Raw genomic sequence first — 26,438 nt, forward strand, 5'->3', positions numbered from 1 at the left:
TTCAGTGGTGTCAGAAACAGTGGTTTCGGGGCCACCAAATTTGACAAGTAAGTTCATAAATATTATTATTTAATATTTACGAGTCAAATGTGATTTTTAAAAAGGTTTTTGATTTAATAATTTATGTTATATAAGTGATTTATTAAGTTCAAGTGGTTTTAGAAATATGAGGTTTCGAGACCTAGTTTTTATAAACTAAGCCATAAAATTTTTATAAATATTTACGAAGTGTCATTAAGGTGGTATTAAATTTTTGTTAAAAATTTTTAACGTTTCCGTAGTGAATTAAGAGAAAAGGACCAAATTTAAAAAAAAGTGCATTCCCGGGACTCTGTTCCCGTAAATCAAACTCGTAAATATTTATCACATCTTCTTAACCCGAAATGGCTGGGGAGAGAAAAGGTTCCTTTTTTTTAGGGTACTCCTGGGAATAGATCCAGTGGAGACGAGGTGGGGCCTGTAGCTCAGAGGATTAGAGCACGTGGCTACGAACCACGGTGTCGGGGGTTCGAATCCCTCCTCGCCCACAACCGGCCCAAAAGGGAAGGACCTTTCCCTCTGGGGGTAGGAAAATCATGATCGGGATAGCAGACTATTTGTGTAGTTGATTAGGTTTTAATTAAGTGAATTTGCTCGAATTAAAAGTAATTAGGTATAAGGACTAAATTGCATATAGGGTGAAAGTTAAATTATAGATTAAAGAAAAACTTAAGGGACTAAATAAGAAATTATGTCATTGGCATTAAATGAGGCTGCATAAGGATGAAGATATTTATAAAATTTAAAGTTAAAACATATATTAAAATATTATAATATTATATCTTAATTATTAAGTATATATATTATATTATATTATATTATATTATATTATATTATATTATATTATAATGATGAAATAAAGAAAGAAAGAAAAAGAAAGAAAGAAAAGAAAAGGAAAGAAAGGAAGGAAAAGTCATTGTTCAAAGTTTAATTGATTAGTCAATTTAGTCATTTTTTGTAATTTTTATGTTTTTGAATCTCGGTGTTAAACACTACCCGACCCATGTCAAAATTTTAGAAATTATTGAGGTTTTAAGTGTTGTCTATGTTGAATAATTTTAGTATTAGAGACTAAATTGATAGATTTTAAGTTAGAAACGAAAAAGGATTAAATTGTAGAACAAATAGTAAATTTTGAGTAATGGGACTAAATTGTGAAAATTTTGAAATTTAGAGATTTAAGTAAAATTAGAGAGTTAAATCTAGTTTAAAGTGTAAATTGAATGAAAATATAGAATTGATTATGAAGAAATAAAATAAGTCTCGGTTTAAAGACTAAATTGAAAATTCAATAAGTTTATTAAATTGCAATTTTTGTGGAGATAAATTGACTTTTTAGTTAGATGATAACAGCAGTGATGTAAGTTAAAATAATATATATTTTTAAAAATATGAAATGAATTTACATACTTTTATAAATAAAATAAATTAATTCGACTAGAATTAAGATTATGCATTCACACTTCCACTAACATTAATATATAAAATGTTAATTATCCTTTCGTAGAAGCTTCATTTGATATGATTAGATTTAATTACTCGAATATTAATCTTAAGGGTAAAATATGCCGTCAGTTCTTATACCTTTTTAAATTAAAATTTAGTTCATTTACTTTTATTATTAGAAATTTAATTTCTTTATTTTTCAAATTTAGGTACCGTACTTTGTTGATGTGATATTTTAAAATTAAAAAATATTTACTTAATAGCCATCTAACTAAAACAATAACATTGTAATGAATATAAATTTAATAAAATAATTTTAACAAATGAACTTGAACTTTGAAATCTGAGAAGTAGAGGGACTAAATTCCTAGAAATAAAAGTATAGGGACTAAATTCTAAATTTATAAAGAATATAGGGACTAATGTCATGTTTTAACCTAATCTTAACCTTTTATAAATGCACTGCAAGGGTAAGGTCCAGTTTCCGAAATAGCAGAGGCAAAATTGTTATTGAGTGACTAAAAGTTAGCGAGGATGGAATCCATTCATCTTGTAACCGAGCTTTTACATTTTGTGATCCCATACCTAATAAAACAAGTTCAGTTGATTAAAGGAGCCCCTGAACAAGTCCGATCACTTCATAGTGAGCTGCAATTTATTGAGAAGAGCCTCAAGCAATACGAATCATATGATCGCATCTTCATGGAAGATAACACGGTGCAAGAGTGGCTGATCCAAATTCGGAGTTTAGTTCCCGAGACAAAGGGCATCTTCAACACATATAAAACTGCAAAACATGTCCAAAACCAAAGGACATGGCCCAACAGGTGGCTTAATGCTGTTCCTCATGTTTTAGAGCTTCGTGATATCGGAAAAAGAGTTGAGAAGATGAAGAAGAAAATTGAAGAAATTAATAGCTACAAAAACAAGTATTGCCTTGAAAGCCAAGTAGCCAAGCCCAAGCGCAATTCAGAGTGGTTGGAGAGGCAAAGGAGGGAGGTTGAGGAGGAAAACGTGGAGGGGTTCGAGGTTGCGATTCAACAAGTGACCAGTATGTTGCTGACTAAAGCATTGACGCGCGAGGTTGTTTCGATTGTTGGGACGACTGGATCCGGCAAGACGACTCTAGCCAAAAAGATTTATCGGACTATGAGCAAGCAGTTTGAACATCCTGCATGGGCCTTTGTGCCGAGTATATATAGCATGAGGGACCTGTTGTTGGACATCCTTAAGGACCTGATGCCAATTGGGGAGGAGACGTTGAAACTGGATGATGTGAGGTTGGCTCAGAAGCTAAGGAATTTCTTGCAAGGCAAGAAATATCTCGTTGTCATCGATGGTGTAGAGGAAACTCAACTATGGGAGACTTTAAGAAAGGAAAAGGTATTCCCTAATGAAAATCATGGAAGTAGATTGTTGTTGACTACTCGTTCAACAAGGGTGGCTTCACTAGCAAGTTCATCACGTGATCACGTTCATAAAATGGATCCTTTGGACGAGACGTCGAGGTGGACTCTCTTGAAAACGCTGGTTTTCAAAGATGGAAGGTGCTATCCAGAATTAGAGCACCTTGGGAAGCAGATTGCCACCAAGTGTGATGGGCTTCCACTTGCTATTGTCTCTTTGGCTTCTTTACTGGACAGAGATAAAAGATATGGGCAGTGGGTAGATATAATTAGCAACGTCAGTTGGTACCTTAATCAACAAGACAGTCCACCATGTTTTGGAATATTAGATTTGACCTATCACACTACTATACCAGAACACCTTAGGAAGTGCCTGCTTTATTTGGGTGCTTACCCTAGTGGCTCTGAAATCCTTGCAAGGCAAGTCATCAACCTTTGGGTAGCAGAGGAACTCGTAAAGGATGAAGGGGGATCAAAAGCAGAGGAAATTGCATGGAGATACTTGGAAGACCTATTTAGTCAAAGCTTGATAGAGGTTGTTAGAAAGAGATCAGACGGTGGTATAAGAAAATTTCGAATCCATGAAATTTGGAGGATGTTCTGCGTTTTAAAAAGTGAACGCACCGGGTTTCTTCAAGTTCACACCAAGTTCGTATCACATTCAAGCAATAACACGCCATGGAGGCTTTCCATCCATCACGAGTTGAGGTGCATTTTGTCTAATAATCAGGATTATTTACCAGACATATGCACTTTGCTTTGTTTTCACGACAGGGATAGCCATGATTCGAAAGGATCTAAATTGGATTTCGATCGTTCCCCATGTCTGACCGTGTTGGATTTAGGGTCTACGCGTGTTTCCAAGGTTGATGAAAATATAAAGCGTTCACGTCTTTTGAAGTATTTGAAGCTCAATCATCCTTCCTTGAGCCGTCTTCCTCGTACCTTGTTTAGTCTCCCTAATCTACAGACACTTGATATTAAAAACACTTGTGTCATGTTTCCATACTTGCCTAGTGGGATTTGGGGAATGCAAGACTTAAGGCATCTTTTGTTGCCTCCTTACACAATGTTGCCTAAACGTTCTGATCAATCTCGAAAATGTTTATGGCATCTCCAAACTCTTTCAACAATAACTCCTGATGGAAACACGGCAGCTCTCATCTTTCATTCCAGGTTTCCAAGCTTGATTAAGTTGTCATTAAATAGCCAAGAAATGGAGAACACAAAGAGATGCTTGGAAAGGCTCTACAAGTTGGGTTGTCTTCAGAAACTAAAGATTATCAACCGTGCTGTGTTTCCAGTACCAAGGACATTCCCAACAAGTCTCGTTAAGGTAAGCTTGGTAAAAACCGACCTAGCTGCTGACGATGTAATGAGAATGTTGGAGTATTTGGATCACCTTCAGGTGTTGAAACTGCTTAAAAGGTCTATTAGGGGACCCGAGCTGGAAATGAAACCCAACTCATTTCCTCAACTCAGATTCCTCTTCATGGAAGAAATACTTGTTAAAACATGGAGGATGGGTGATGGAGCCATGGGCAGCCTTGAAGAGTTGACCATCACTCGTTGCCATGAACTAGAATCACTTCCAAAGCAGCTTAGGCATCTCCACAACATACGCCACGTAAAGGTGAATTCTCCCTCTCATTGCTTGAGACGAGAGCTTGAGCAATTAAATGTGCAACAATGTGAAGTCCAAATACATTTTTGATGACAAGAAGAGTGGCTTCTTTATTGAAGACAGCTAAACAGTGAAATTAATCTTTTTTTTTCTAATTTTCTTTTTTATTTTGATGTTAGATCCTGATATATATTTCTTGGGTTTCTAAAGCATGGTTTGGATTGTGTACTTAATTATGTAATAATTTTTGTGTATGAGAGATCACTATTATAAATAATAATTAACTTTTATCTCATATATCAATTAAAATGTATTACATTTATTTATTAAAAACTTGTAACCTTTTAAAAATAATATCTTATAAATTTCAATTTTAGAATATTAATAGGTTATGTTATGACCAATTTGTATCGATTTTAATTTACTTAAAAAATTTTGTATGCTGAAAAATAAAATAAATTTGTTTCCAAACTCTATGCAATTATAAGGTGAATAATGTGAAATTATTCAAATTGCTTGATATTATTTTTATTCGAATTTTTATTTTTTATTTTTAAATTATCAAATATGTAATATTATATTTGATATTCCTTTCAATTAATTCAAAAGTGTCAAAAAATCTAGTTTAATCTCATTACTAAGAAAAAATAAAAACAATTAATTTGTTACATTTAAGATTTATTACATTATTTTTTACTATTTTTAATATACAAAATTAAAATTAAAGGAATGATATTCAAAGGGTTTTTGTAATTGTTGTCATAATGCGTATAAATACTCAAATATTTTGAGGCATAAAATAATTTTTTTCATTTTATATTAAAATATTGCACTTAATGTATATATTAAATATAGTTCCATTTGTCAAACATTAAAGTTATCACATAAACTTATTTCTTTTTTTCTCTAATACATTACTTTAGTGTGTGTATATACATATATATTTGAAAGCGGTCCATAGGTAATTAAAAACTACAAACATGCGAAGAAATTATTATTAAATTCATTTTGTTGCATAACTTGAAACTTAAAAACAAAAAACCTACAAGAAACCCATAAATAAAATAAGATGACTACAGGTAGCCATCAATCAACTCAAATTAAGTGCTAGTAAAACCTGATTAAGTTCGTAAGCAAGAAAAGGGGAACAATTGCTAAGATAAATATAAATGAAATTGACTGCAAATGAATTTTGATACAATAGATTCACTATTCCTAGTTTGATACTTTCATTTTAGCCCAAGTTCCTAGACACTAGGGGAAAAAAACATCAACACAAATACTATAATAATTTACAAGCCCCCTTGAGTGACACCCACGTCTTACATTGACTTGTTGCCTAAGAAATGTCACTCTCCGTTAACCAGTACTGATTGAAAAGGAACCCTGTTAATCTCCACAAACGTCGAATAATCATTGCATATAGGTTGTTTCCATGGCTCACCATCCATTTGCATAAATGCTTCTTTCCACTCTCCACCTCTTATCTCCATTCTTATCGATGCAGCCTGCAAAAAGAAACGTAAAACTCATCACTAGGAACTACCATTTCAAGAAACAATGGCACAGTAGAGAATACAACATTGATTATCTGTAAACACCTTTTTTATTTATATGTTTCACCACTTTTGACTTGTTACGAGGAAAAAATTATATAGGTTATAGTACCTGCGCTATGTGTTTTGCAGATATAAGTTCAGTCATTACAAATGATGCATGCCATCCTTCCTTTAAACCAAAAATTTCTAGAAGACCATCATCAGAGCGTGCCTCGACAAAGCCCCTCTGCAAAAATGAACAATGAATATTGAAGAAAGTTCAAATTTGGAATCCAATCAAACCTGCCAATAGGCTAAGAATCACATCTAATACATGGGTCTTACGACATAAGCATATGCTGCAAAGTCGGAAAGCAATTAAATTTACATAATTGAAGAACGATGGTCGACCATTAGCATCATTCAGAATGTTTTGTGGAACTAATTGATGACCTTTCATTTTAAACTGAGCAGAGTTCAACTTTCTTGAAGAAATGTACTATACCTTTTCCAAATACTTTGGTTTTAGGTTACCCCATGGGTTTCGTCCACTTCCATAATTATGAAGATTTAAAGCAACAACTGCCCTCACACTAAAAATGAACGGTAAAGAATTAGATGATGATTAACTCATAATCCATAGCAAGCGTAGAAATGTTCTCCATCTATGTATTTGATATCATAGTAACTTTAGCAATACAGCTTGGTATGCAGAAGCATCCATAAGAGAAAGATTAAGATATCAAATAAACATTATATGGTTAGATAAGAACTATAAAGGCGAACAGCTGATAAGTAAGAGCAATAACTGCCCAAAAGGATGCCTAAAACAGTTAAGATGCGTATTTATGACGATGTAAAATTAATTACTTTGAAAGGTACCTTTTTGGTACTGGAATCTGCTCCCATTCCGTTGAATTGACCTTTTTAACATGCATCTTTAAAATGTTCTTGAGTCCCCTGCATTTACAAACATTATTTTAAATATGTTCACTACCAATTACCAGGGCCTATGCCCTGGCTACATTGTCTAAGGAACAAACAAACCTTAACAAAATGCTTGTTATAAATACATACAAACATGGACAACAATATATACATCATTATTATTCCAAAAAGAAAAGAAAAGAATATGCCCATTCTAGGATGAGAGGCAAGCTACTATCAGAATATCTAACCTTAAACTTGGATCACTTGTGCAAGTTGTGAGAAACCAACCCTGACTGCAACTGTAACCAGAGTAGATAATCTACCATAAAGATAGACCAATTGCAATTTAATATTAGTTTTAGCAAAACAAATCAGTGATTGAAATATTTTGTGCTTAAGAGAAATAATGGGAGAATTAAGAAAATGTTCAGCATAAACCAAAATTATAGTTAAGCTGTTTTATAAGACCAATCAGAAGACAAAAATAAAAGCTAAACATCCAAGCATATGTACCTAATATTGCATACATCTTTAGTTCTACAGTAACCTCATACCTCTTCCATTTGCTGCAAAAGCACAAAGTTAGGACCATATCAACATGATATGCTCTCGGTGTTGTCAAAGGAACAAAATACACTCAAGGCGCTAGAACCTTGATACTGCCTAAGTGAAGGAGTAATATATCTATATCTATATATATATATATATAATGAGCTTAAAATATACGGTTCTGTTAATAAAACTCTAAATGGCAGTATTAACATAAAGCAGCTTCAGACTAAAAGATAAATGTTTAACATTCACAGCAAAACATTCTTGAGCGTGAAGTCAAATACGTTAAAGAAATCCAAATACCTTATTCGCAAGAGGACCCTGTGCAAGGTGAGGTTTCTCATTACGAAAATGATGGAACCCATATGCAACTTTTGCATCCATTCCTGTATGTAAAATAATAATAACATGAAAACACCATAAGCATGAATGGGAAGAGTTAAATTTATTAAACTAAAGCTAATGGCATACCATACCTATGCTAAAATAATTATAGAATACTCCTTCATAGTAGTTCACTTTGTCGGGAAGGTCTCCCTCAGTCTCCAAAGTCTGCAATCACAGATAAGATTTTTCCCATTTGTATTTAAAATTTCACATCAGATGAGCTATACTGGAGACATCAGTGTAGCGTATGTTGATCTATGATCTAAGATGTACTCTTTATAATTATATTATCAAGTAAAGATAGATATATGCATATTTTTAAAATTGCATTCCTCTATGTTATCCTCAGAGTATATTTGACAAATTCCGATAATACCAAATTAATAAGATAAAGCAAATAAAACTTTATTAACCTTCACAAGACTCAGATTAGGCATCAATGTTCAGTTTATTAAATGGAACACAGGATTTAAAGCAGAGAGATTCACTACCTTATCAAGAGAACACTCTTCTGCAGCCTTCAAAGAATGGGGAGGATCAGCAACTTCACCGCCAGGCATTTGCACCACAACATGCCAACTGCATCATCAAAGAACATTTAGTCAATAGTGAATATAATGAAACTTAACAAACAGAAGGCAGTCACCTAAAACCTTCAGTATGATAAGGAAGCAAAACATAGTACTAGTCATCGTGTAATAATGTATGCTTACCTATCCAAATTGGAAACTGGACCTACACTAGCTCTGTGCAAAGCTTTTTTAATACCCGATTTCCAGGTGAAAGGATATGAACCTCCCTACAATGAAGATTCAAAGCATAAATCAAGAAAGAAAGATAAGCAAATAGTCAACAACATGATCAAATTTCATTATATAAAGGAATATCGTACCCAACCAAAACTTCTAGACAAGTCATTGCCTGTACCAAGTGGAATGATAGCTACAGGAGGAACTGGCTCCCGACCATTTTGATTAAGTTCTCCAAGACATCCAAGTACCCAACCAACAGTTCCATCACCTCCAGCAACCTGCTCATTTGTACCGTCTTAAAACTTAAAAGTTCGATTTGTTAACCGTTTTGCTATTTGTTTTTGACTATCTAGGAAATTTCTTAAAAGGGAAAACAAAATCGTAATTGATCAACATCTAACCAGTGAATTAAATCCAAGTATACAAAATCAATTTTAACACAGCCATTACGTATAAAAGTAAAATCGTGTGCTTTATTCAGAAAATGAAAAGCTATTCCAATCAGAGGGTTCTTAATAAAAATAGAACAACACAGGGAAAGACAAGTATACAAGTAAAAAGCTGGTTGAAACATACCACAATTCTAATGTTCTGTCGTATCTCTTTAGCACAAAAATCTCCATCGTTAGCCCACTTCTCAATGCAAGCCAAACCATACCTTACAAATTCATGTGGCTTCACATCTTCAAGGTCTAATACCTACATTTCAATAGTAATAAATCTTCTTAAGTCGTATGAAACGATAAAAATGGAAACAAAAAAAAAAAAAAATTTGATACCTGTTCTTCGCTGATTAATTTTTGGAGACGTTCTTTAAGCACGGGACCATTACGTCCGCCACTACGGGGGTTAATAAAAACGATCACAGGGGATTCAGGACAGGGAACATCAGCGGAACCACTTGAAGGGAAATGCTGGTCACCGCCATCAACGTCCTTTTTCGTAATGGAATCTAACATCGCGAAGCGTAGATACTGAGGCATCAAAAGCCTTCGTCTAAGCTCATCTGTATCTATCTTAATACCGGCTAAACGGGACAAACCGTAAGATCTTATCGATTCCATCATGGAGGAACGAGACACCGTCCGTGAAGGCGATGACTCACCTTGTGACGGCGATGACTCACCTTGCGACGTCGATGACTCACCTTCCGACGGCGGAGAATCCATGATCTCCAAATCTTTTTCTTTCTTTTATTAAAACAGTGTGTGAATCAACAAAGGCATATAGATCGAGGGAGAGAGCGTTTTTTTTTTTTTTTGAAAACACGTTAGATCGCTCAATTGTTGGGTTTTGTTTGTTGGGTACTTTGGAGGGAGGACAAAAGTTTAAAATCTGTCGTAAGTCCCTGTACTATTTATAAATTTTGAATTTAGTTTCCATACTTTTATTTTTAGGAATTTAATCCATTTGTTTTCAGATTTCGGTCCAATTGTTAAACTTGTCAAGATTATTTTATTAAATTCAAGTTAATTATAATATCATTTTTAATTACATTGCTAGCAGGTAATTTTTTATTTCAAAATATTACACCAATATATTTAACAAAACTTGAATTTTAAATTTTAAAAAGTAAAGGACTTATCACACATTTTAATTTTCTTAAACAAGAAATATTTATTATAGTAATTTATTAATTATTTTATAATAAATATTTTTGTGAAATATACACATAATTTTGTGCATGTAGTAAGTAAACGCAAACTAAACTCATTTCGGGTAAACGATCGTATTAGTATTAATTAAAATCTATACAATGTGGTTTAAAAGAGTAAGTAAAATATGATATTATAGCATAAAATAATATACACACTTTCGGAACACTTTATGAACAACGTGTCTAATTTTTATGGTACATTATAACTAATCCATCTAGTTATTTCTGTAATATATTATTTATGAATAAAGTAATTAAATGGAAATGTAATTATAAATTTTAAACGTGTTTAGTTGATAGAGTATAATTACTTTATAATTCTCATATTTGGTGGTAAAATTATAATTACATAATTATATAATTGATAATTTTATAAATATATTTATTACTATAAAACTAATTTCTAAATAAGTGATAAAAATTAAACTCAAATCATCATATATGTTAGGTTAGTCTAAAAAATAGTTGATAATCTGATTACTAAAAAATAGCAAGAAAAATAAACATCATATGTAATTTTATCTAATTGTTCTAGTGCATATTTGTTGGATTGTTCCTTCTTTAATCCTTAAAATATGCTCTTATCATCATTTATTGGTCCATAACCGAGTTTATCATCATTTGAATTTGAATCTGATGATTAAGATTGTCAATATCCCCTTCCTACAAGTACTATTTGAAGTATGAATCATCTTAATTCCACCTAAGATTGAAGTTATGCTATACTAAGGTGATAATATTAATATGAGAAATATTTGTTTATAATAATAAATGTATTCTCAAAAACATTTTGAATCCCTAAATGACTCAAATTAAAGAGTTTGCGAGCTGTTTACGGTGCCTGGGCGTGGCATCATTCTTTCAAATGGTATCATACCCTACGAGATGGTGCATAATTAACATCGACTTTATAATATTTGGGCTCATAATACAAATAGTTAGTAGCTTTGATTATAAAAACTTATATAAACTTAATTTGGAGAAAAACTTATGTTAGGTTATATCCCTTTTTGTAATACATAAATTAAGTAAAAATATAAAATTTATATATAACCTTTATAAAACAAGATTTTAAATTGCCCAAAACTTTTATAATGTACACTTCTTATAAACTATAACATTCTTTTATGAATAAGAATTTTTAGCGATAACCGTTTCAGACACTAATCAGTTTTCGTGCTTATAATATAATTGTTTTAACTTGCATAAAATTATTTTTCAAAAATTAGATTTAGGTGTAATTAGCTAAATAATTACTCCAATTCTCGCTCTCCCCTTAAGAATTGAAAAGTGTAATTAGGTGGTGCTCTAATTACATTCGATTCGGTGGGATCCATCAATTACAATGATTACTCAAACATGCCACTCGTGTGTAATTATAAACAATTACACCCAAACAATTAAGTTTTTTATATATTAAAACTATGCAATTAAGAATAATATATAAAATATCAAATAAAAATAATAAATAAAATCATAAGAATATTTTTTGTATAATAGAATTTTTATTGGTTTGAATTATACAATTGAGTATAGTAATTATTAATAATATAGATTGTTTTAATTTAATTATCATTTAATTAGTGCTACAGTTATACAACAATTAAAGTCAAAATTGTAAATGATTACTAATAATCTATTGTTATTTTTATAAAACACTTAGATTGTTTAATCTCAATAATGATTTCACTTATTAGAAAAATAAAAATTATATTATAATTCATAAAATTTAAATTGGTTATCAATTTACTTTTTAATTAATAATAATACAGCAACTGAAAACTAATAATTCTAAAATATTTTTAATATTAACATTAATTTTTAAATTAATTTAATATTAATTTGATAATTTTAATACTTTAAAATCATAATTAGTTTTATTTATTATTAGCGTGCACATATAAATTAAATAAAAATTAATCCCAGTTCTCAAAATGGTTCTTATATTTTGAAGTTTAATATTTTAAGATATTTATATAAATTTTCAAGATAAAATTGTTCTTTTACCTTTACTTAAATTCACAATAAATGTTGAAGTAATCCATCCTTAATTACACTTTCATTATAATTTAAATTATTCAATTTAATTAATAAGCATTATCTTATTATTTTAAAGTATTTTATTATTTTATTTACATCAATTTTGTAAAGATTAAAGTATAGATCTACAGTTTATTTATCTTTTTTAATATTCGTACCTCTTTGTATAGCTTTCTTTATTCTTATTATCTACATCAATGGAAAGCTCTGATTTCCCTTCTCTTCCACAATTTAGGTTGTTTTTCATGAAAAAGCTTTGAACATCACAAATCTATGAATAAAAATCTAGATAGCTTTCTTCTCTGATCCTCGACATTGATTGTCAATTTTGGATCTAAGATATGTTCTTCTACTCATGGATGGATATTGTAGCGACCATTGAATCGTCGCTTGGAACTCGCTAGCCGAACTTTAAAAAAGAAAATGAACAGCCCAGTGACTTGAATGAAAACTTTTGAATGATTCAGTGATATTTTGTAACTTTTTTAAGTTGAATGGCTAAAACGTAAACTTATTAATAGTTAGTGACTTTGGGTGCAGTTTACCCAATAAGATAAAACTCTAAAAACTGAGCATATTTGAACTTCTAGTACCCATTTTTTGGACTTTTAATACTATTGAAGTATACCCAAATTCTATTTATTTGGGCTGAATATAAATAAAAATGTCATTTCTTTGAGATTGGATGTTTAGACAATAGTGTTTGCTGGGTCCAAGGGCTACGAGAAAGACCACCATATCATGATTTGGGCTATATTTATGTTTACTCGTTAACCGTCACCTAACTAATTCAAAGTGAGTGAGTATATTGTTCTTGTAAATTGTAATAACTACTTTTAATGTTGTTTTCACATCAGTTTGATTTTGTCTTTGTCATGTTGATTCTAGACAAGACCGTCGGTGCGCTGCTCTCGACGTTTTTAATATTGTTTTTTATCTACTGTTTACCAATATATCTATCAACAGCGATAGAAAGAAATTTGATGTTTTAGGTTACCATTTTTCACGACTTTGAAATCAAATACTAAGTAATTTTATTGGTCTTCTATTTATTGCAGATTAGATAATATCACTTCCATTAAGATAATTTTATATGTCTCTATTATCTTAACCAGTAGTTAAGGTTTCGATCTTTACTCTGGATATGGAGTAGCTTTAAGACTCGTGGTTAGCATCTACTGTATTAATAGAATTACAGAATGCGAAAAATTAGTTATTGGGCTCGCTCCAGTTGATACCTTAAAAAGTAAAAATAAAAATTAAATTAGTTATGCAATTTTCATGTCAATAAACATTTTATATAACTCGAAACATGTAATCGCACTTAAAAATAGTATATTTAACATATTTAAAGTTTGAATATCATGATTTCTAGTTTTCCTTGAATCTTCAAGTTGACACCTCTTTTACATCAAAATGAAAAATCACATTCATATTTATTATGTCGTGGGTTACCTTAGTCACCTAGACATTAAATGATTCGGGCTATTCCAATGAACTCATTGGAATCAACGTGAAAAGGACAAAATATAATAGGGCATCTAATTGGTTCATACAACTAGCCCTAGTTGACTAAAATTGGGGATATAAAAGCATGTTACCGCCCCCCTCCCTTTGTTTTCATCTTTGAAAGAAATAGTCAAAGTTATTATTGTGTGCCCTTATTAATTGTTTTCATTGGGAAATAAATTTTAAATAAATAAAATATGGATGTTAATTTTGCATATAAACATTGTTCTAATAAGTAATTGGGTGTAATTATATACATAAAATTTGAATTATGATAAATTACATTGGCAGTCACTCAACTATTGGTAAGTTTCTCTTTTGGTCATCCAATTATTCGATTTTGTCTTCTTTTTCTTTGTCATTAGTTGTTAAATGGCTAACGGAAAGATTACGTGGCAAGTTTTAAAATTGGCATAATAACAAGTTTAACCCTCAACATTTAGTCTTAATCATTTCACTTAAAAAGTTAAAAAATAAATTTATCAGTTAAATTCACTCTTGATGCCACAAATAAATGTTGAAGATTTTTTTTGAATAAAGACTAAATTGACATAATATATAAATATTGTAGGTCAAAATTACTATTATGTCAATTTTAAGAATTGCTATGTTATATTCTCTTTAATAAATTAGGGTTGATAAAAAATGAATAATTAAGTAACAAAAGAAATATTAATAGTTTAATCCCTAAGAGTATAATTTACTCAATTATTTTTATTTTTATTTTAGGGTTTAGAGATGAGCTGACAGTAGAGTTAAGATGATGGATATTTACAGTGAGCATTGTTTCTGTTATTGTGAACCTAGAGAATTGACATTATTGGTTAAACTGGTAAAATATTAATGCACATTAATGCATATTGAGAATGGTTGTGCATTTATTGCTTTTTGACAAATTGACAATATGGATTTGCTCAAGGAAAACAACTTGAGGCTAATCCTTTTACAATGTTTGAACCAAGTTTTGAGCTGCCCATAATATATATCATCTCTATTTATGACCAATCCATTTGCGGCCATCATATATGAATCTTGGTCAACAGCCAAATGCTATCAAGCTTTGAATATATATATACGTATTAAATTAATGGGTAAAGTATAAAAATAGTCACTTTTGTTTGCTTCAGTTTATATTTTAGTCACTTACGTTATCGTTTTGTTACGAAGTGGTCATTCTACCGTTAAACTCCATTACCTCCCTAATGGCAATCTTATGTGGCAGTCCAAATGAGTTTTAAATGCCAACTTGGATGCCCAATTGCTGAGATGAAAATAGGTTTTTAATTTGGACTGTCACATAGGACATCCAAGTTGACATTTAAAACTCATTTGGACGGGGGAGGCAACGGAATTTAACGGTAGAGTGACCACTTCGTAACAAAACGGTAACGTAAATAACCAAAACATAACATTTCAAACCATAAGTGACTAAAATGTAATCTGAGATAAATAAAAATGATTATGTTGTAGTTTACTCTAAATTAATATATAAAAGCTAATTTATCAATCTTTTAAATGTAATTTAACTCTTTAGAGGATATTAATTATAAATAATCAAAATAGGTGAAGCGGTGGAGATAGGCAAGGCTTCCATCACCATAGAATAAATGAAAAAGAGCCGAAAGCAGATTCATGTCTTCATCTGAAGTATTTTAAATGCAGTGCATGTTATATTAAATAAATAAATAAATGTGTCACAAAAAGCAATACAATCACACACACATAAAAAAAAGAGGAGGAAAAGTCGGAAAAAGGGGTTTTATTTTTGTTTTTATCTATTGAAGATGGATACATTCACTGTATTTATATTTGGTATTCCAACTCCAAACTTTTACAATAATTTTATTTATTACTTGGCAATGTTTCTTTTCTTTATTTTTAAAGATAATAAATATCGATATTTGAATTTATTGGAAACCACTACATGTTTTCCTCGTGCACTATTTCAATTGAACTGAAAATGAAAATATGATTTTTTTTTTTTTAAAACGAGGTGTAACTAGAATTCTGCGATGATCCCCGGGAGTTGCATGTTGCGTTCAAAATGGGGAAAGTCATCATTTTTCCACGTGCATTTTATTTAAATTTCACCTAAGGAGTTCAACATTATGCAATATTTTTAGGTAAAATAATTAGATTTTAAAAATATACATTTTAAAAATTTTGGATAAACATCCAAATATGTAATTAACTGCTACAAAATAACAAAAAAACACTGTACAATAACTTTAAGCTATGCAAATAAATTAACCGCAAAGTGAAGTATTAACAGGATCAGTTCTAAACGAGCCCGCACAATCTCTTTAATCTGCACCAATACAACATCTTCAGCCAAGAAAGATACACCAAAATGCCTCTTCCATATCACATACACATATGCACTCCAAGCAAAACTTGAATATAGCAACAAGCAATGACTTTTCTTTAAGTTTCAATATCGTTCGAGCTAACTCTTACCTTCAAATTCCCACAGCCCTATGAATGGAGCAAAAGTGCAAAATTGACTGCCACACATTCCTTGAAAAGCTGCACTAAAAAGAAAAATGTGAGCATCTCTCTCTGCCGCATCCATACAGAAAAAGCAACAAGTATCAACAGAAACCCCAAGAACAAGCAAATAATTTTATTAAGTTAAAGATTTAAAAATATAATATATTAAGTTTTTAAATTTATCTAATTCTTTTTTGTTTATATTAAAAGATAAAAACAATTTTATATTTTACTTTGCAAGATACAATTTTATCTCTATTATCTAATAAAATTGGTGTATGATTAACTCATAATATATACTAAATCATCGGTTTAATGTATATATAGATGAACTCTCATCTTTCATATTTGAGGGTTTATTTATTAATTATGTATTTTTTGATAAATTCTTATGATTACCCATAATCGTTCTCAAACATTTAAATTAAAAAATAATATGCGTTTAAATATACTTAAATCCACATCATTTTAATTGTTGTAAGAATAATAGTGCTAACTAAATTAAGATTTATTTTAACCCAAAAATTGAAGGTTGAATCAACATTAATTATGCTAGTGATTAAATTTGTTAATTGAATACTAATGTATAACAAATAATAGAGAGGAGATTAACCCAGGTTTTACATGAATTAAATTTCATCTAAACAATAAAATAGAGGAGGATCCTTCCACCCTTCATAAACTCTTTTATGATTGATATTTTAATGATTTATTCGTTAAAATTATTAATATTGATTTAAAATATTGTTTATATATATGTTTAACTATTAAAGTCATTTTACAAAAAAATAAATAGTTAAAAAGATTTTTTTACTTCAAACTTAATATGTATAATCTACATGAATGAAACTTAAAATTTAACTGTTTGATTGTTAAAATATCAATTATAAAAAAAAGTGTGCTTTATACTAATGTTAGTGGACCACTCTCCTTATGTTGAGGATTGACCCAACGAACAAGTAAAAATAGCGGAAGAAATTGAGAAATTGAGAAATTGAACACATAAATTTAACGTGAAAAAACCCCTCCAAATAGGTTAAAAAAATCACGGGCAAATATAATTTTACTATAATGTCAAAAGAATGAAGAATACAAAAGATGGAGATAAAACTAAACCCCGAAACCTGAAAATAAAGAATCCTCAAAACATAAACACAAAATTCTCCAAAAATATTATGAGTTCTAATATCTAATGGGTGTATTTTCTAAAGTTGTAAAAGAGCCTATTTATAAGCTAAATTCGTAGGTCAAATAAATTATGTTAATAAATGCTAAATATATTATACTAATAAATATTAAATCTTCTAGAAATTTTTTTTTATTTGATTGAAAATGATATATTTAATAAAAAACAGTTAAACCTAACAAAATTGATTCACTTAGCAAAATATATATCACATATAATTCAACTCTTAATATATAATCCTCCATAATATTTGTATTCGTTAGTTTTGTGATTAAGTTAGCCATTAGTTTTTATTTTGGGTACAAATATAAAAGAATAAAAGTATATATTACGTCGCCCCTCTTTCCCACCTTTCTCTCGTGGGTGAGGGGAAAACGACTCTATTTATTGCAGCTAATTTAGGCCCTACCCTACCCACACAAAGCTAATGGGCCCAAAATAAGGTGTAATTAAAGAGTATGGAAGAAGAAAGAGAATTTTTTCAAGAACATCATTCTAAATAACTACTTCTATAAATTTGTTATTCGTTAAAACTTATTACTTGTTATTTAAGAATAAAATAAAAAATGGGAAATAAGAATCATTTTTATTATTTGTAAAAGATGAAAAAATATAAATGGTTAGGTCATGACTTATTTTTTTCGCATACATTGACTTTAAAATTATTTAGTAAAGTCGATACTTAATCCAGACAGGTGTCTTCTTAAGAATTGGTGACTTTAAAATAATTAGTTGTATTTGATGGTGAATGGATAATTTGTTGTGGTGTAGTCTTTCTCAAGGCAAAATGCTCCAATCTAGCAAAGTAACTCCTTAATTACATGTATGACAAGCTCCTCTTCTATGGTCATATGAATTCAAACACTGTATTCATTTTCACCAGTCTTTTAGTTAAATTTAAGGGCCAAATTTAATGGGTTCATAATTGGAGGAGAAATTTCTTCAACCCTGTTTCACTTTTTTAAAAAATATATAGTAAACCTTTGAATCAAAAGACCAAAATCATACTGAAAATAGCAACCAAATTAATCAAAGAAATTATGAGTGGCCACAAAAAGTTTATATTCAAAAAGCAGAGTGATTTGTCTTGGGGCTGTGCGACATGCTTTTTCACTTCAATGGCTGATATCTGGGTTTAAGGGCTCAGCTTTTTTAAGAAGGGGGGAGGGGGGGTCACAAGACAGTATGGGCGCATGTTTGAAATGTCATTTGTCTCACTTTTTCTCTCATAAAAACAAACACAAAATCTCAAGTACTCAGATTTTTGGTTAGTTTGCCCCTTCTTTTTTTCTCACTCGTCCAATTCCAAAACCCCTCTTCTAACCGTAAAATTCCCTCTGTATATATATTGAGCTGTGACCAACCTTTTTGGACCTGTATGTATCTAATTTGTACCCCTTCACAGTTTACAATTATACAGCTTTTATGCTGTAAAGGTTTTAATGTCTTTTGGGTTTTATTTTGTCTTTGCCTTTTTGTCATCACCCCAACTCTATGAAAAAATGGAGGGTGCCGTTTTCAAGGGTAATTTATTATTTACAAAGGGTGCCTCTTTTTTTCATTGAATTTTTGCTTTATTAATTAATTACTTAACAAGCATGCATACGTAAATATGAAAATGTATGTAGGCCGACGATGATCTGGACAAACTAGTGTTGAATTTGAACACAATGATAGATTCATGCTTTCCCATGTGTGAAACAAGCGACGCAGTACATTTTTTTTCTCTGAAATTCAACTGCTTTTGTATGCTTTAATTTGTGTGTTTGTGTGTGTTTCGTTTGTTGTCTGAAATATATGCAGCTAAACACTGTTCCGTTTATAGTAATTACACAGTTTAGACGAGACCGCATCACTTTGACGGTTATGTTTAACTTCCCTTTCATCTTCTTCATCTACCTCGTCTTGTTGTTAATAAAAAAAAGTTAAAATCACTATTTTCAACTTCAACTTCAACTTCGCAACAATTTTTGGCTTAATTTTTTTTATATTAGTCCTTCAACTTGAAAGTTGTTCCTGCATTGAGACCCGAATTAGGCAATTCTTCTTTGTTGGAGTTTAATTTTTTTTTGTCCAACTTAATCCTTGAACAAGGTTATTATTCTTACATCGAGGCTTAGAGTTTTTAACAATAGAAAAGATGAAAATTTTAACGTATAAGAACTAATTTTTCTATTTTTTAGTAGAAAGAGTAAAATGCAATCCAAATTCTAATATATTAACCTCCATAGTACTTTTACGGATCTTGGTAAAATAATATCTTGTGATCTATATCACTATAACTCTTAAGAAAGATTTAAATCCTAAAACCTTTTGATAGGAACACTTCAACTAATGACTTATGAGTTACAATTTTATTGATTCTCTTTTGATATAAACTGGAGTACATTTTTTCAGATCTGGATAATACCATCCTTCCATCACACGTTAAGAAAATATGTGCTTTGAATTAATTTGCTTGACTTTGTACCAGTTGTTCCTTTTAACTAAAGTATATTGCCAGTCTATAGAAATAATGGAATCTAGTTGAGCACTTAATCCAAGCTAAAGAGGTTTCTTCTTATATATATATTTGGAAAAATAGGCTATTAGTAGCTAATAGAAATGCGGCATGCGTAATTGTGATTATTTGATTTTTTTAGAAGGATGTAATTTTAAATTTATATTTTGGTCACCAACTTTAAAAAATTATAAAATGATCATTAAATTATTGAAAGATTTTACTGAAGTCATTAGACTGTTAAAATTGTTGTTGTGTGATTTTTTTTATTCTCACCTTCAGCACCACTCGAAAGAGAAAATATTCAAATAATTTAATGACTATTTGATAAGTTAGGTTAGAAAAAATTTGAAATTAAGTGGGTTGTAAACATTATTGCCAAGCTAGCGAGGGGACTCCAAAGAGTAGCTTTTAGTCTCCAAATGCGTGCAAGAAAACAACATGTAAAGTCTTTTTTAATTTTGCTAATGTTATCTCATGATACTATAGCTAATTAGCTCCCTATTTATATGAACACAGCATCCTTCCGTTAACGCATTTGAGGTCTACATGTTACCAACTTCGGAGGCCCTAAAATAGTAAATATACCCACAGTTAATGCATAAATATTTATATATCATGAAAAAAATATATATTTAGTGCAATATTTTCTGATTTTATTTTACAATTTTTACATGAAGTATGCACCATACCCACCCTTCATTAATTCATAAAGTTGGTATTTTTCCTATTTTGCTTCATTATGTTAACAGTTCCAAAATCTTGTAATAGCAGTCTGGTCCTGTAAATTTCACTCTTTATATTGTTTTTTACTGCATTTGATTCATTATAGGTGAAATCATATAAAGGCAAGTCGTAAACATGAAATTTTAGAATTATATATATATATATATATATATATATATATAAAAACAAAATTATTTATTAAATAAAATAGAAAAATGGGTAGCATGCAATAAATTAGGAAAACCTTACATTATTCAAGATCCGTCAAATTAATGACCATATTTATCAAAGTTATGATTCCCTTGTCTTTCTCAATGTTCCCAATGGGCATTTAATCACCACCTAAAACTAATGCTTCAATTTATTGAATGTGAAGATAAGGATGACTCGTGAACCAAATTGCATTTATGATTGTAGTTGAAAGTGGGCAATACTCAATATTGTATTCAATGCAAATTTTTTTCCAAATGTGTAGGTCCTTGAAAGTTTTATGATTTGCAATTTCATGGTTACCACCCAATTAATTTCATTTGTGAAATGGGACAATATTGGTGAGCATTTAAGCATACTCAATTCTCAAATTTCATCTCTTTGGTTGCTCAAAGTACCGTTCGGGTCCTTGCATTAAAGTGATATTACATTCTGCCTCAATTACTCAACAAATGGACAAATTGATCCATGTACATTAGATCAAACAATAAAATGGTCCTTTTGTAAAAAATTCCATTCATTTCTACTGTTTGGAACTTGTTCCTGTACGTCAATAAGAGGTATACGTGACACGTCATGTAACAACCCATTTTTTAGTGGTGTCGAAAACAGTAGTTTCGAGGCCACCAAATTCGACGAGTAAGTTCGTAAATATTATATATTAAGAGTCAAATGTGATTTTTAAAAAGGTTTTTGATTTGGTAATTTATGTTATATAAGTGATTTATTAAGTTCAAGTGGTTTTAGAAAATGAGGTATCGAGACCTTTTTTTATAAACTAAGCCGTAAATATTTATAATAAATATTTACGGAGTGTCATTAAGGTGGTATTAAAGTTTCATTAAGAAATTTTAACGTTTCGGTAGTTAATTAAGAGAAAAGGACCAAATTTATAAAAAGTGCATTCTCGGGACTTTGTTCCCGTAAATCAGACTCGTAAATTTTTTTAATAAATATTTATGAAGCTAGTTGTATAGTTGATTAGGTTTCGATTAAGTGAATTTGCTCGAATTAAAAGTAATTAGGTATAAGGACTAAATTGTATCTAGGGTGAAAGTTGAATTATAGATTAAAGAAAACTTTAAGGGACTAAATAAGCAATTATGCCATTGACATTAAATGAGGCGGAATAAAATATATTTATAAAATTTAAAGTTAAAATATATATTATAATATTATGTCTTAATTATTAAGTATATATATTATATTATATTATATTATAATGATAAAATAAAGAATAAATAAAAAGAAAGAAAGATAGAAACGAAACAGAAAGAAAAAGAAAAGAGAAGAAAGGAAGGAGAAAGCCAGGATTTAGGGGCTTCAATTGTTTAAAGTTCAAATGATTCATCAATTTAGTCCATTTTCTTGTAATTTTATATTTTTAGAATTTCGTGTTAAATACTACCCGACTCATGTCAAAATTTTAGAAATTATTGAGTTTTTAAGTGTTGTCTATGTTGAATAATTTTAGTATTAGGGACTAAATTGATAGATTTTAAGCTAGAAATGAAAAATGATTAAAATGTAGAACAAATAATAAATTTTGAGTAACAGGGCTAAATTATGAAAAATTTGAAATTTAGGGATTTAAGTGAAATTAGAGAGTTAAATCTAGCTTAAAGTGTAAATTGAATGAAAATATAGAATTGATTGTGATGAAATAAAATTAGTCTCGGTTTAGGGACTAAATTGGAAATTAGGCAAATATTGAGTAAAACTTAAAATTTTAATATGAAATTAAATTATATTTTATTGATAAATTTTAATTGTTTTAATTCCGTAGCTAACGTCGTACCGGAATCTTCTACTAAAAAGGGAAAAGATAAAATCGACGAGGAATAGCTCGGAATTTCTGATTTGTATTTCTATAATCTGAATTTAGTTGTTAATTATTATAATTCAATTTAATGTATATGGTAAGTGTTGAGGTGAGAATTATTGTGTTTTGCAATTGAAATGGATTGATTTAGTATGTGATGAATTTATTGAATATATATTGATTGAATTGGTATATATATTGAATATATTAATTATTTGAATTGAAATGAATATTGGTTGTATTTGAAAAGTGAATTGGAACCCTATTAACTATATCGAGTTAAGTTGGATATAGATGGCATGCCATAGGATTGGAAGAGTTTAGGGATTTCTTCAACTTTTAGTCAATGAGACAGTGGGTGTCAAATTGCTACTTCAGATTAATTCGATGAGGCACTGGGTGCCAATTTACTTCGGTTTAATCGATGAAACACTGAGTATCAAATTATTACTTCGAATTATCTGATGAGGCACTAGGTACCAAACTGCTGTGTTTTGGTTGGATCCGTGTATCCATTCGAGTTCAAGTCGTGTTAATAGGAGTAAATGAATAATAAAGTTTTATAATTGATATTGAAATGGTATGGTATGAGAAATGGAAGTGAAATAGTGAATTGAAAATAGAATGTGAAATATGTTGCAAATATATGGAATATATGAGTTATATACTCATGAAATGACTATGGAATGAATATTGCAATTGTATAATGAAATGTGAAATAAATTGTGAAAAGCTATTTATATAGCATGAGAATTGAGATATTTGTGAAACAAATGAAATATGATATGGTTGTTGTAATAATTAAATATTAATATGTGTTTATATTTCAATTGTATATTTGTAATTTCTTATCTTTAAATATTCGGATTATAGAAATAACACTGAGTTTATACTCAACGTACGGTTTTGTTTCCTGTGCGCAGGTTAGGTACTTAACTTTTGATCGCCGATTCAGCATCCAACGACGATCCTGAACTCAAATGTGGTGATGCTTATCCTTTGTGTCGGCATGTACCTAGGGTGTCTAAATAATAGTTATTTTGTGGTTTGATTGTAAATGAGGTTATAAGTTTAATTTTGGTTGGTTTTATACATATAAATATGTGTTTGTTTTTGAAGCTATGTTATGGCATGGTAAATTGAACTAAATCTAGATAGGTGTATGTGAATTTAATTCTATGTTTAAGTGCTCATGAACTAGGCAAAATTGATTTGGATTTGATATGTTTATAATTTGGATTAAAATGATGCTTTGATGACTTGTTTTGATGATATGAAATGTTTAAAATTTCTATCTGTTTGATCTGTAAACTCCGATAATACTCCGTAACCCAGTTCCGGCGAGGGATACGGGTTGGGGTGTTACACGTCACATGTAATTATCTAGTTATTCCGTCAGCTACACTAGTTTTTAACCGCAGAAATGCATAAATTTTTTAATAGAAAGGAACAATTTGTTATTTGGTCTAACATAGATGAACTAATTTGTTCATTTTTTAAGTAAAAGGGAACAAAATGCAATCTAACTTCTAATGTAGGGACCTTCATGGTATTTTTACCCTCTTTGGTTGCATTTTTAATTCTAAAATGACAAGTTGGTTTGTAAAAGGATATTAATTCCTCTAATTGAGGATGGAATGGAAAAGAAATTTAAATTACGTCCCTCCCCCCAAAGATTTATCACCAACTCAATTAATTACTAATTAAGGTAGGTCCCTCTAAAAGATGGGGTGTGTGTTAAAGATTTTTGTCTTTTAACTTTGAAAAGCACATTTTGGAAACATCTCTTTATGGCTTAACTAAACCCCCAATTATCACACCTTGAATGCATATATTTAATGTATGGTTTAAGTGCCTCACGTAGGCATGTCTTCCTTTCACATATATGTATCCAAAAGGGTTAGTCAATCTTATAAAGCTTTTTGCTTCATTTTTTTCCTAAAAGTTGAATATGCTTGTGTGTAAAGCATAAAGAGATTAGTGCCACAAAACCCAAAATTTCCCACACCATTAGTGGTGGCAAAAGTAGCTTTTTTCCCTCAGCTTATTCTAAGTGGGCTTTTTTCTCTTGTTGCTAACTCTTTAAGGATTCCAAAACCCCCCCAAAAGTTAAAAAGAAGAAAAATATAGATGCCACATACTTTCAAACAAAGCTTTTGAGGTGGGGGGTTTGGCATCTTCTAATTGTCTCTTTTTCATCTTTCTTTTTCTCTTCTTATATGTATAATGTTTTTATTTGTTCAAAATATACATCTTCAATGAACAAAGTCAATTTCCATAATCACCAATTGGATTATATATATAAGCAATTATGTAAGATAAAATATCTACATCAATTAAGTAAACCAAGTCCTAAACTAGCTAATTAAATCCATCTTGAAAATGAACCTCTTAGGTAAGGCTTGAAAGTGATATGCTAAACATAACAATAAAATGCAACATCTAGTGTGTTATATATATATAATTTAAAACTTTTTCCTTTGGTTGGAATAACAACTAACATTAAATTTGAACCTCTTTTATTTTCCTCTATAGTTTTTCTTTTATGGAAAAGTGATTGTACCCTTCTTCAATTGTAAAAAGGTGAAGGGGGAATCAATGGTCATCTTTTGCTTGATTGGTGCTTCTCCCAAAGTCATCTAATCAAATAAAGATAGAGAAAAAAAAGGGGGAGGGACTTGAAAAAAGTATACTTGCTTTGAGTGCAAGAAGCTACCAAAACTTTTTAGATGGACCAAAAATAAAAAAGGTGGTAGCCCTAAAATCTCCCCCCCCCCCCCCCAGCTGTGAGTGACTTGTTGTTATTTTTATGTTTGCTTAAAGTTTGACCTTTCATGACATGATTATCACATACTTGATTGTATACATGTGTGTGTAAAAAAGTTAAATGTGGGGTTTGGCTTGCACTAGTGAAAAGAATTATGGGACCCTTTGTCTCATGATATACCATCAATTATCCCTTGGAAGAGGCTCTTTTTTAAATTATTGTTATTATTTACATCAACTATATGATCATGGATGGATCAATTGTGATTTTGAACTTTGGGGGTGCCTTTTTTGATGTTCTAATAACTCAAATAAAAACGAGACTCTAGCAATTAGATGATGAGAAGACAATTAAGGGTGTTTTTTTCTTTCTGAAGATCCCTTTAAATGGGGTCATTGGTTGATATCTAGCCATCCTTGAAGCAAATATATATTTATATATTATATGGAGAGAGAAAGCATTTTAAATGATGGTTCTTATATTATTGAGGTATATAGTGGGAGAATCATATTTTTCCTTGTGAAGGAACCAACAACAAAGCAAGCAAACACCTTTTGATAATTATGGTAAGATAAAATAATAATAAGGCATAATGACTAACTAAGCTCTTAACATTTATATATTCTGTCGATTTAATCCTTATTCTTTTTTGAGCTAAATTTGACTATCAACCTTTCAAAAATAATTGAATGCTGCCTTTTTTTTAATGAAAATACAAACTAACGTATATATATATTTATATTATTTTTTTTAGATTTTGAATTCGCTTTTATTTTTTAATCATTTGTTAACATAATGTATACGACAAAATAGTGCTATGTCAGCATGAAGTATATGGACTGCCATGTGGGTTGTCA

The 26,438-nt window shown here is 30.2% G+C and overlaps 2 protein-coding genes and 1 non-coding gene across 3 annotated transcripts; 2 read left to right on the forward strand and 1 right to left on the reverse strand.

The window, feature by feature from the left end:
* The first annotated feature begins 453 nt into the window (after positions 1-453).
* TRNAR-ACG (transfer RNA arginine (anticodon ACG)) lies at positions 454-527 on the forward strand. Its single transcript has one exon. It is a non-coding gene; the product is annotated as a tRNA-Arg (tRNA).
* A 1,460-nt stretch (positions 528-1,987) lies between these two features.
* On the forward strand, positions 1,988-4,724 carry LOC105765806 (late blight resistance protein R1-A). The gene has a single exon (XM_012585054.2). It carries the CDS (start codon positions 2,020-2,022, stop codon positions 4,603-4,605), a length of 2,586 nt encoding a protein of 861 aa, XP_012440508.1. The 5' UTR covers positions 1,988-2,019; the 3' UTR covers positions 4,606-4,724.
* A 946-nt stretch (positions 4,725-5,670) lies between these two features.
* On the reverse strand, positions 5,671-9,932 carry LOC105771261 (diacylglycerol kinase 4). Its single transcript, XM_012592678.2, has 12 exons — positions 9,454-9,932; positions 9,251-9,373; positions 8,815-8,952; positions 8,636-8,721; positions 8,414-8,501; positions 8,012-8,087; positions 7,839-7,921; positions 7,232-7,302; positions 6,936-7,013; positions 6,559-6,646; positions 6,184-6,300; positions 5,671-6,023 (listed from the first exon to the last, which is right to left on the reverse strand). Exons 1-12 carry the CDS (start codon positions 9,841-9,843, stop codon positions 5,865-5,867), a joined length of 1,497 nt encoding a protein of 498 aa, XP_012448132.1. The 5' UTR covers positions 9,844-9,932; the 3' UTR covers positions 5,671-5,864.
* Between the last annotated feature and the right edge of the window lie 16,506 nt (positions 9,933-26,438).

The sequence above is a fragment of the Gossypium raimondii genome, chromosome 5, assembly GCF_025698545.1.
Source record: "Gossypium raimondii isolate GPD5lz chromosome 5, ASM2569854v1, whole genome shotgun sequence".
In the NCBI taxonomy this organism is placed as follows: Eukaryota; Viridiplantae; Streptophyta; class Magnoliopsida; order Malvales; family Malvaceae; genus Gossypium; species Gossypium raimondii.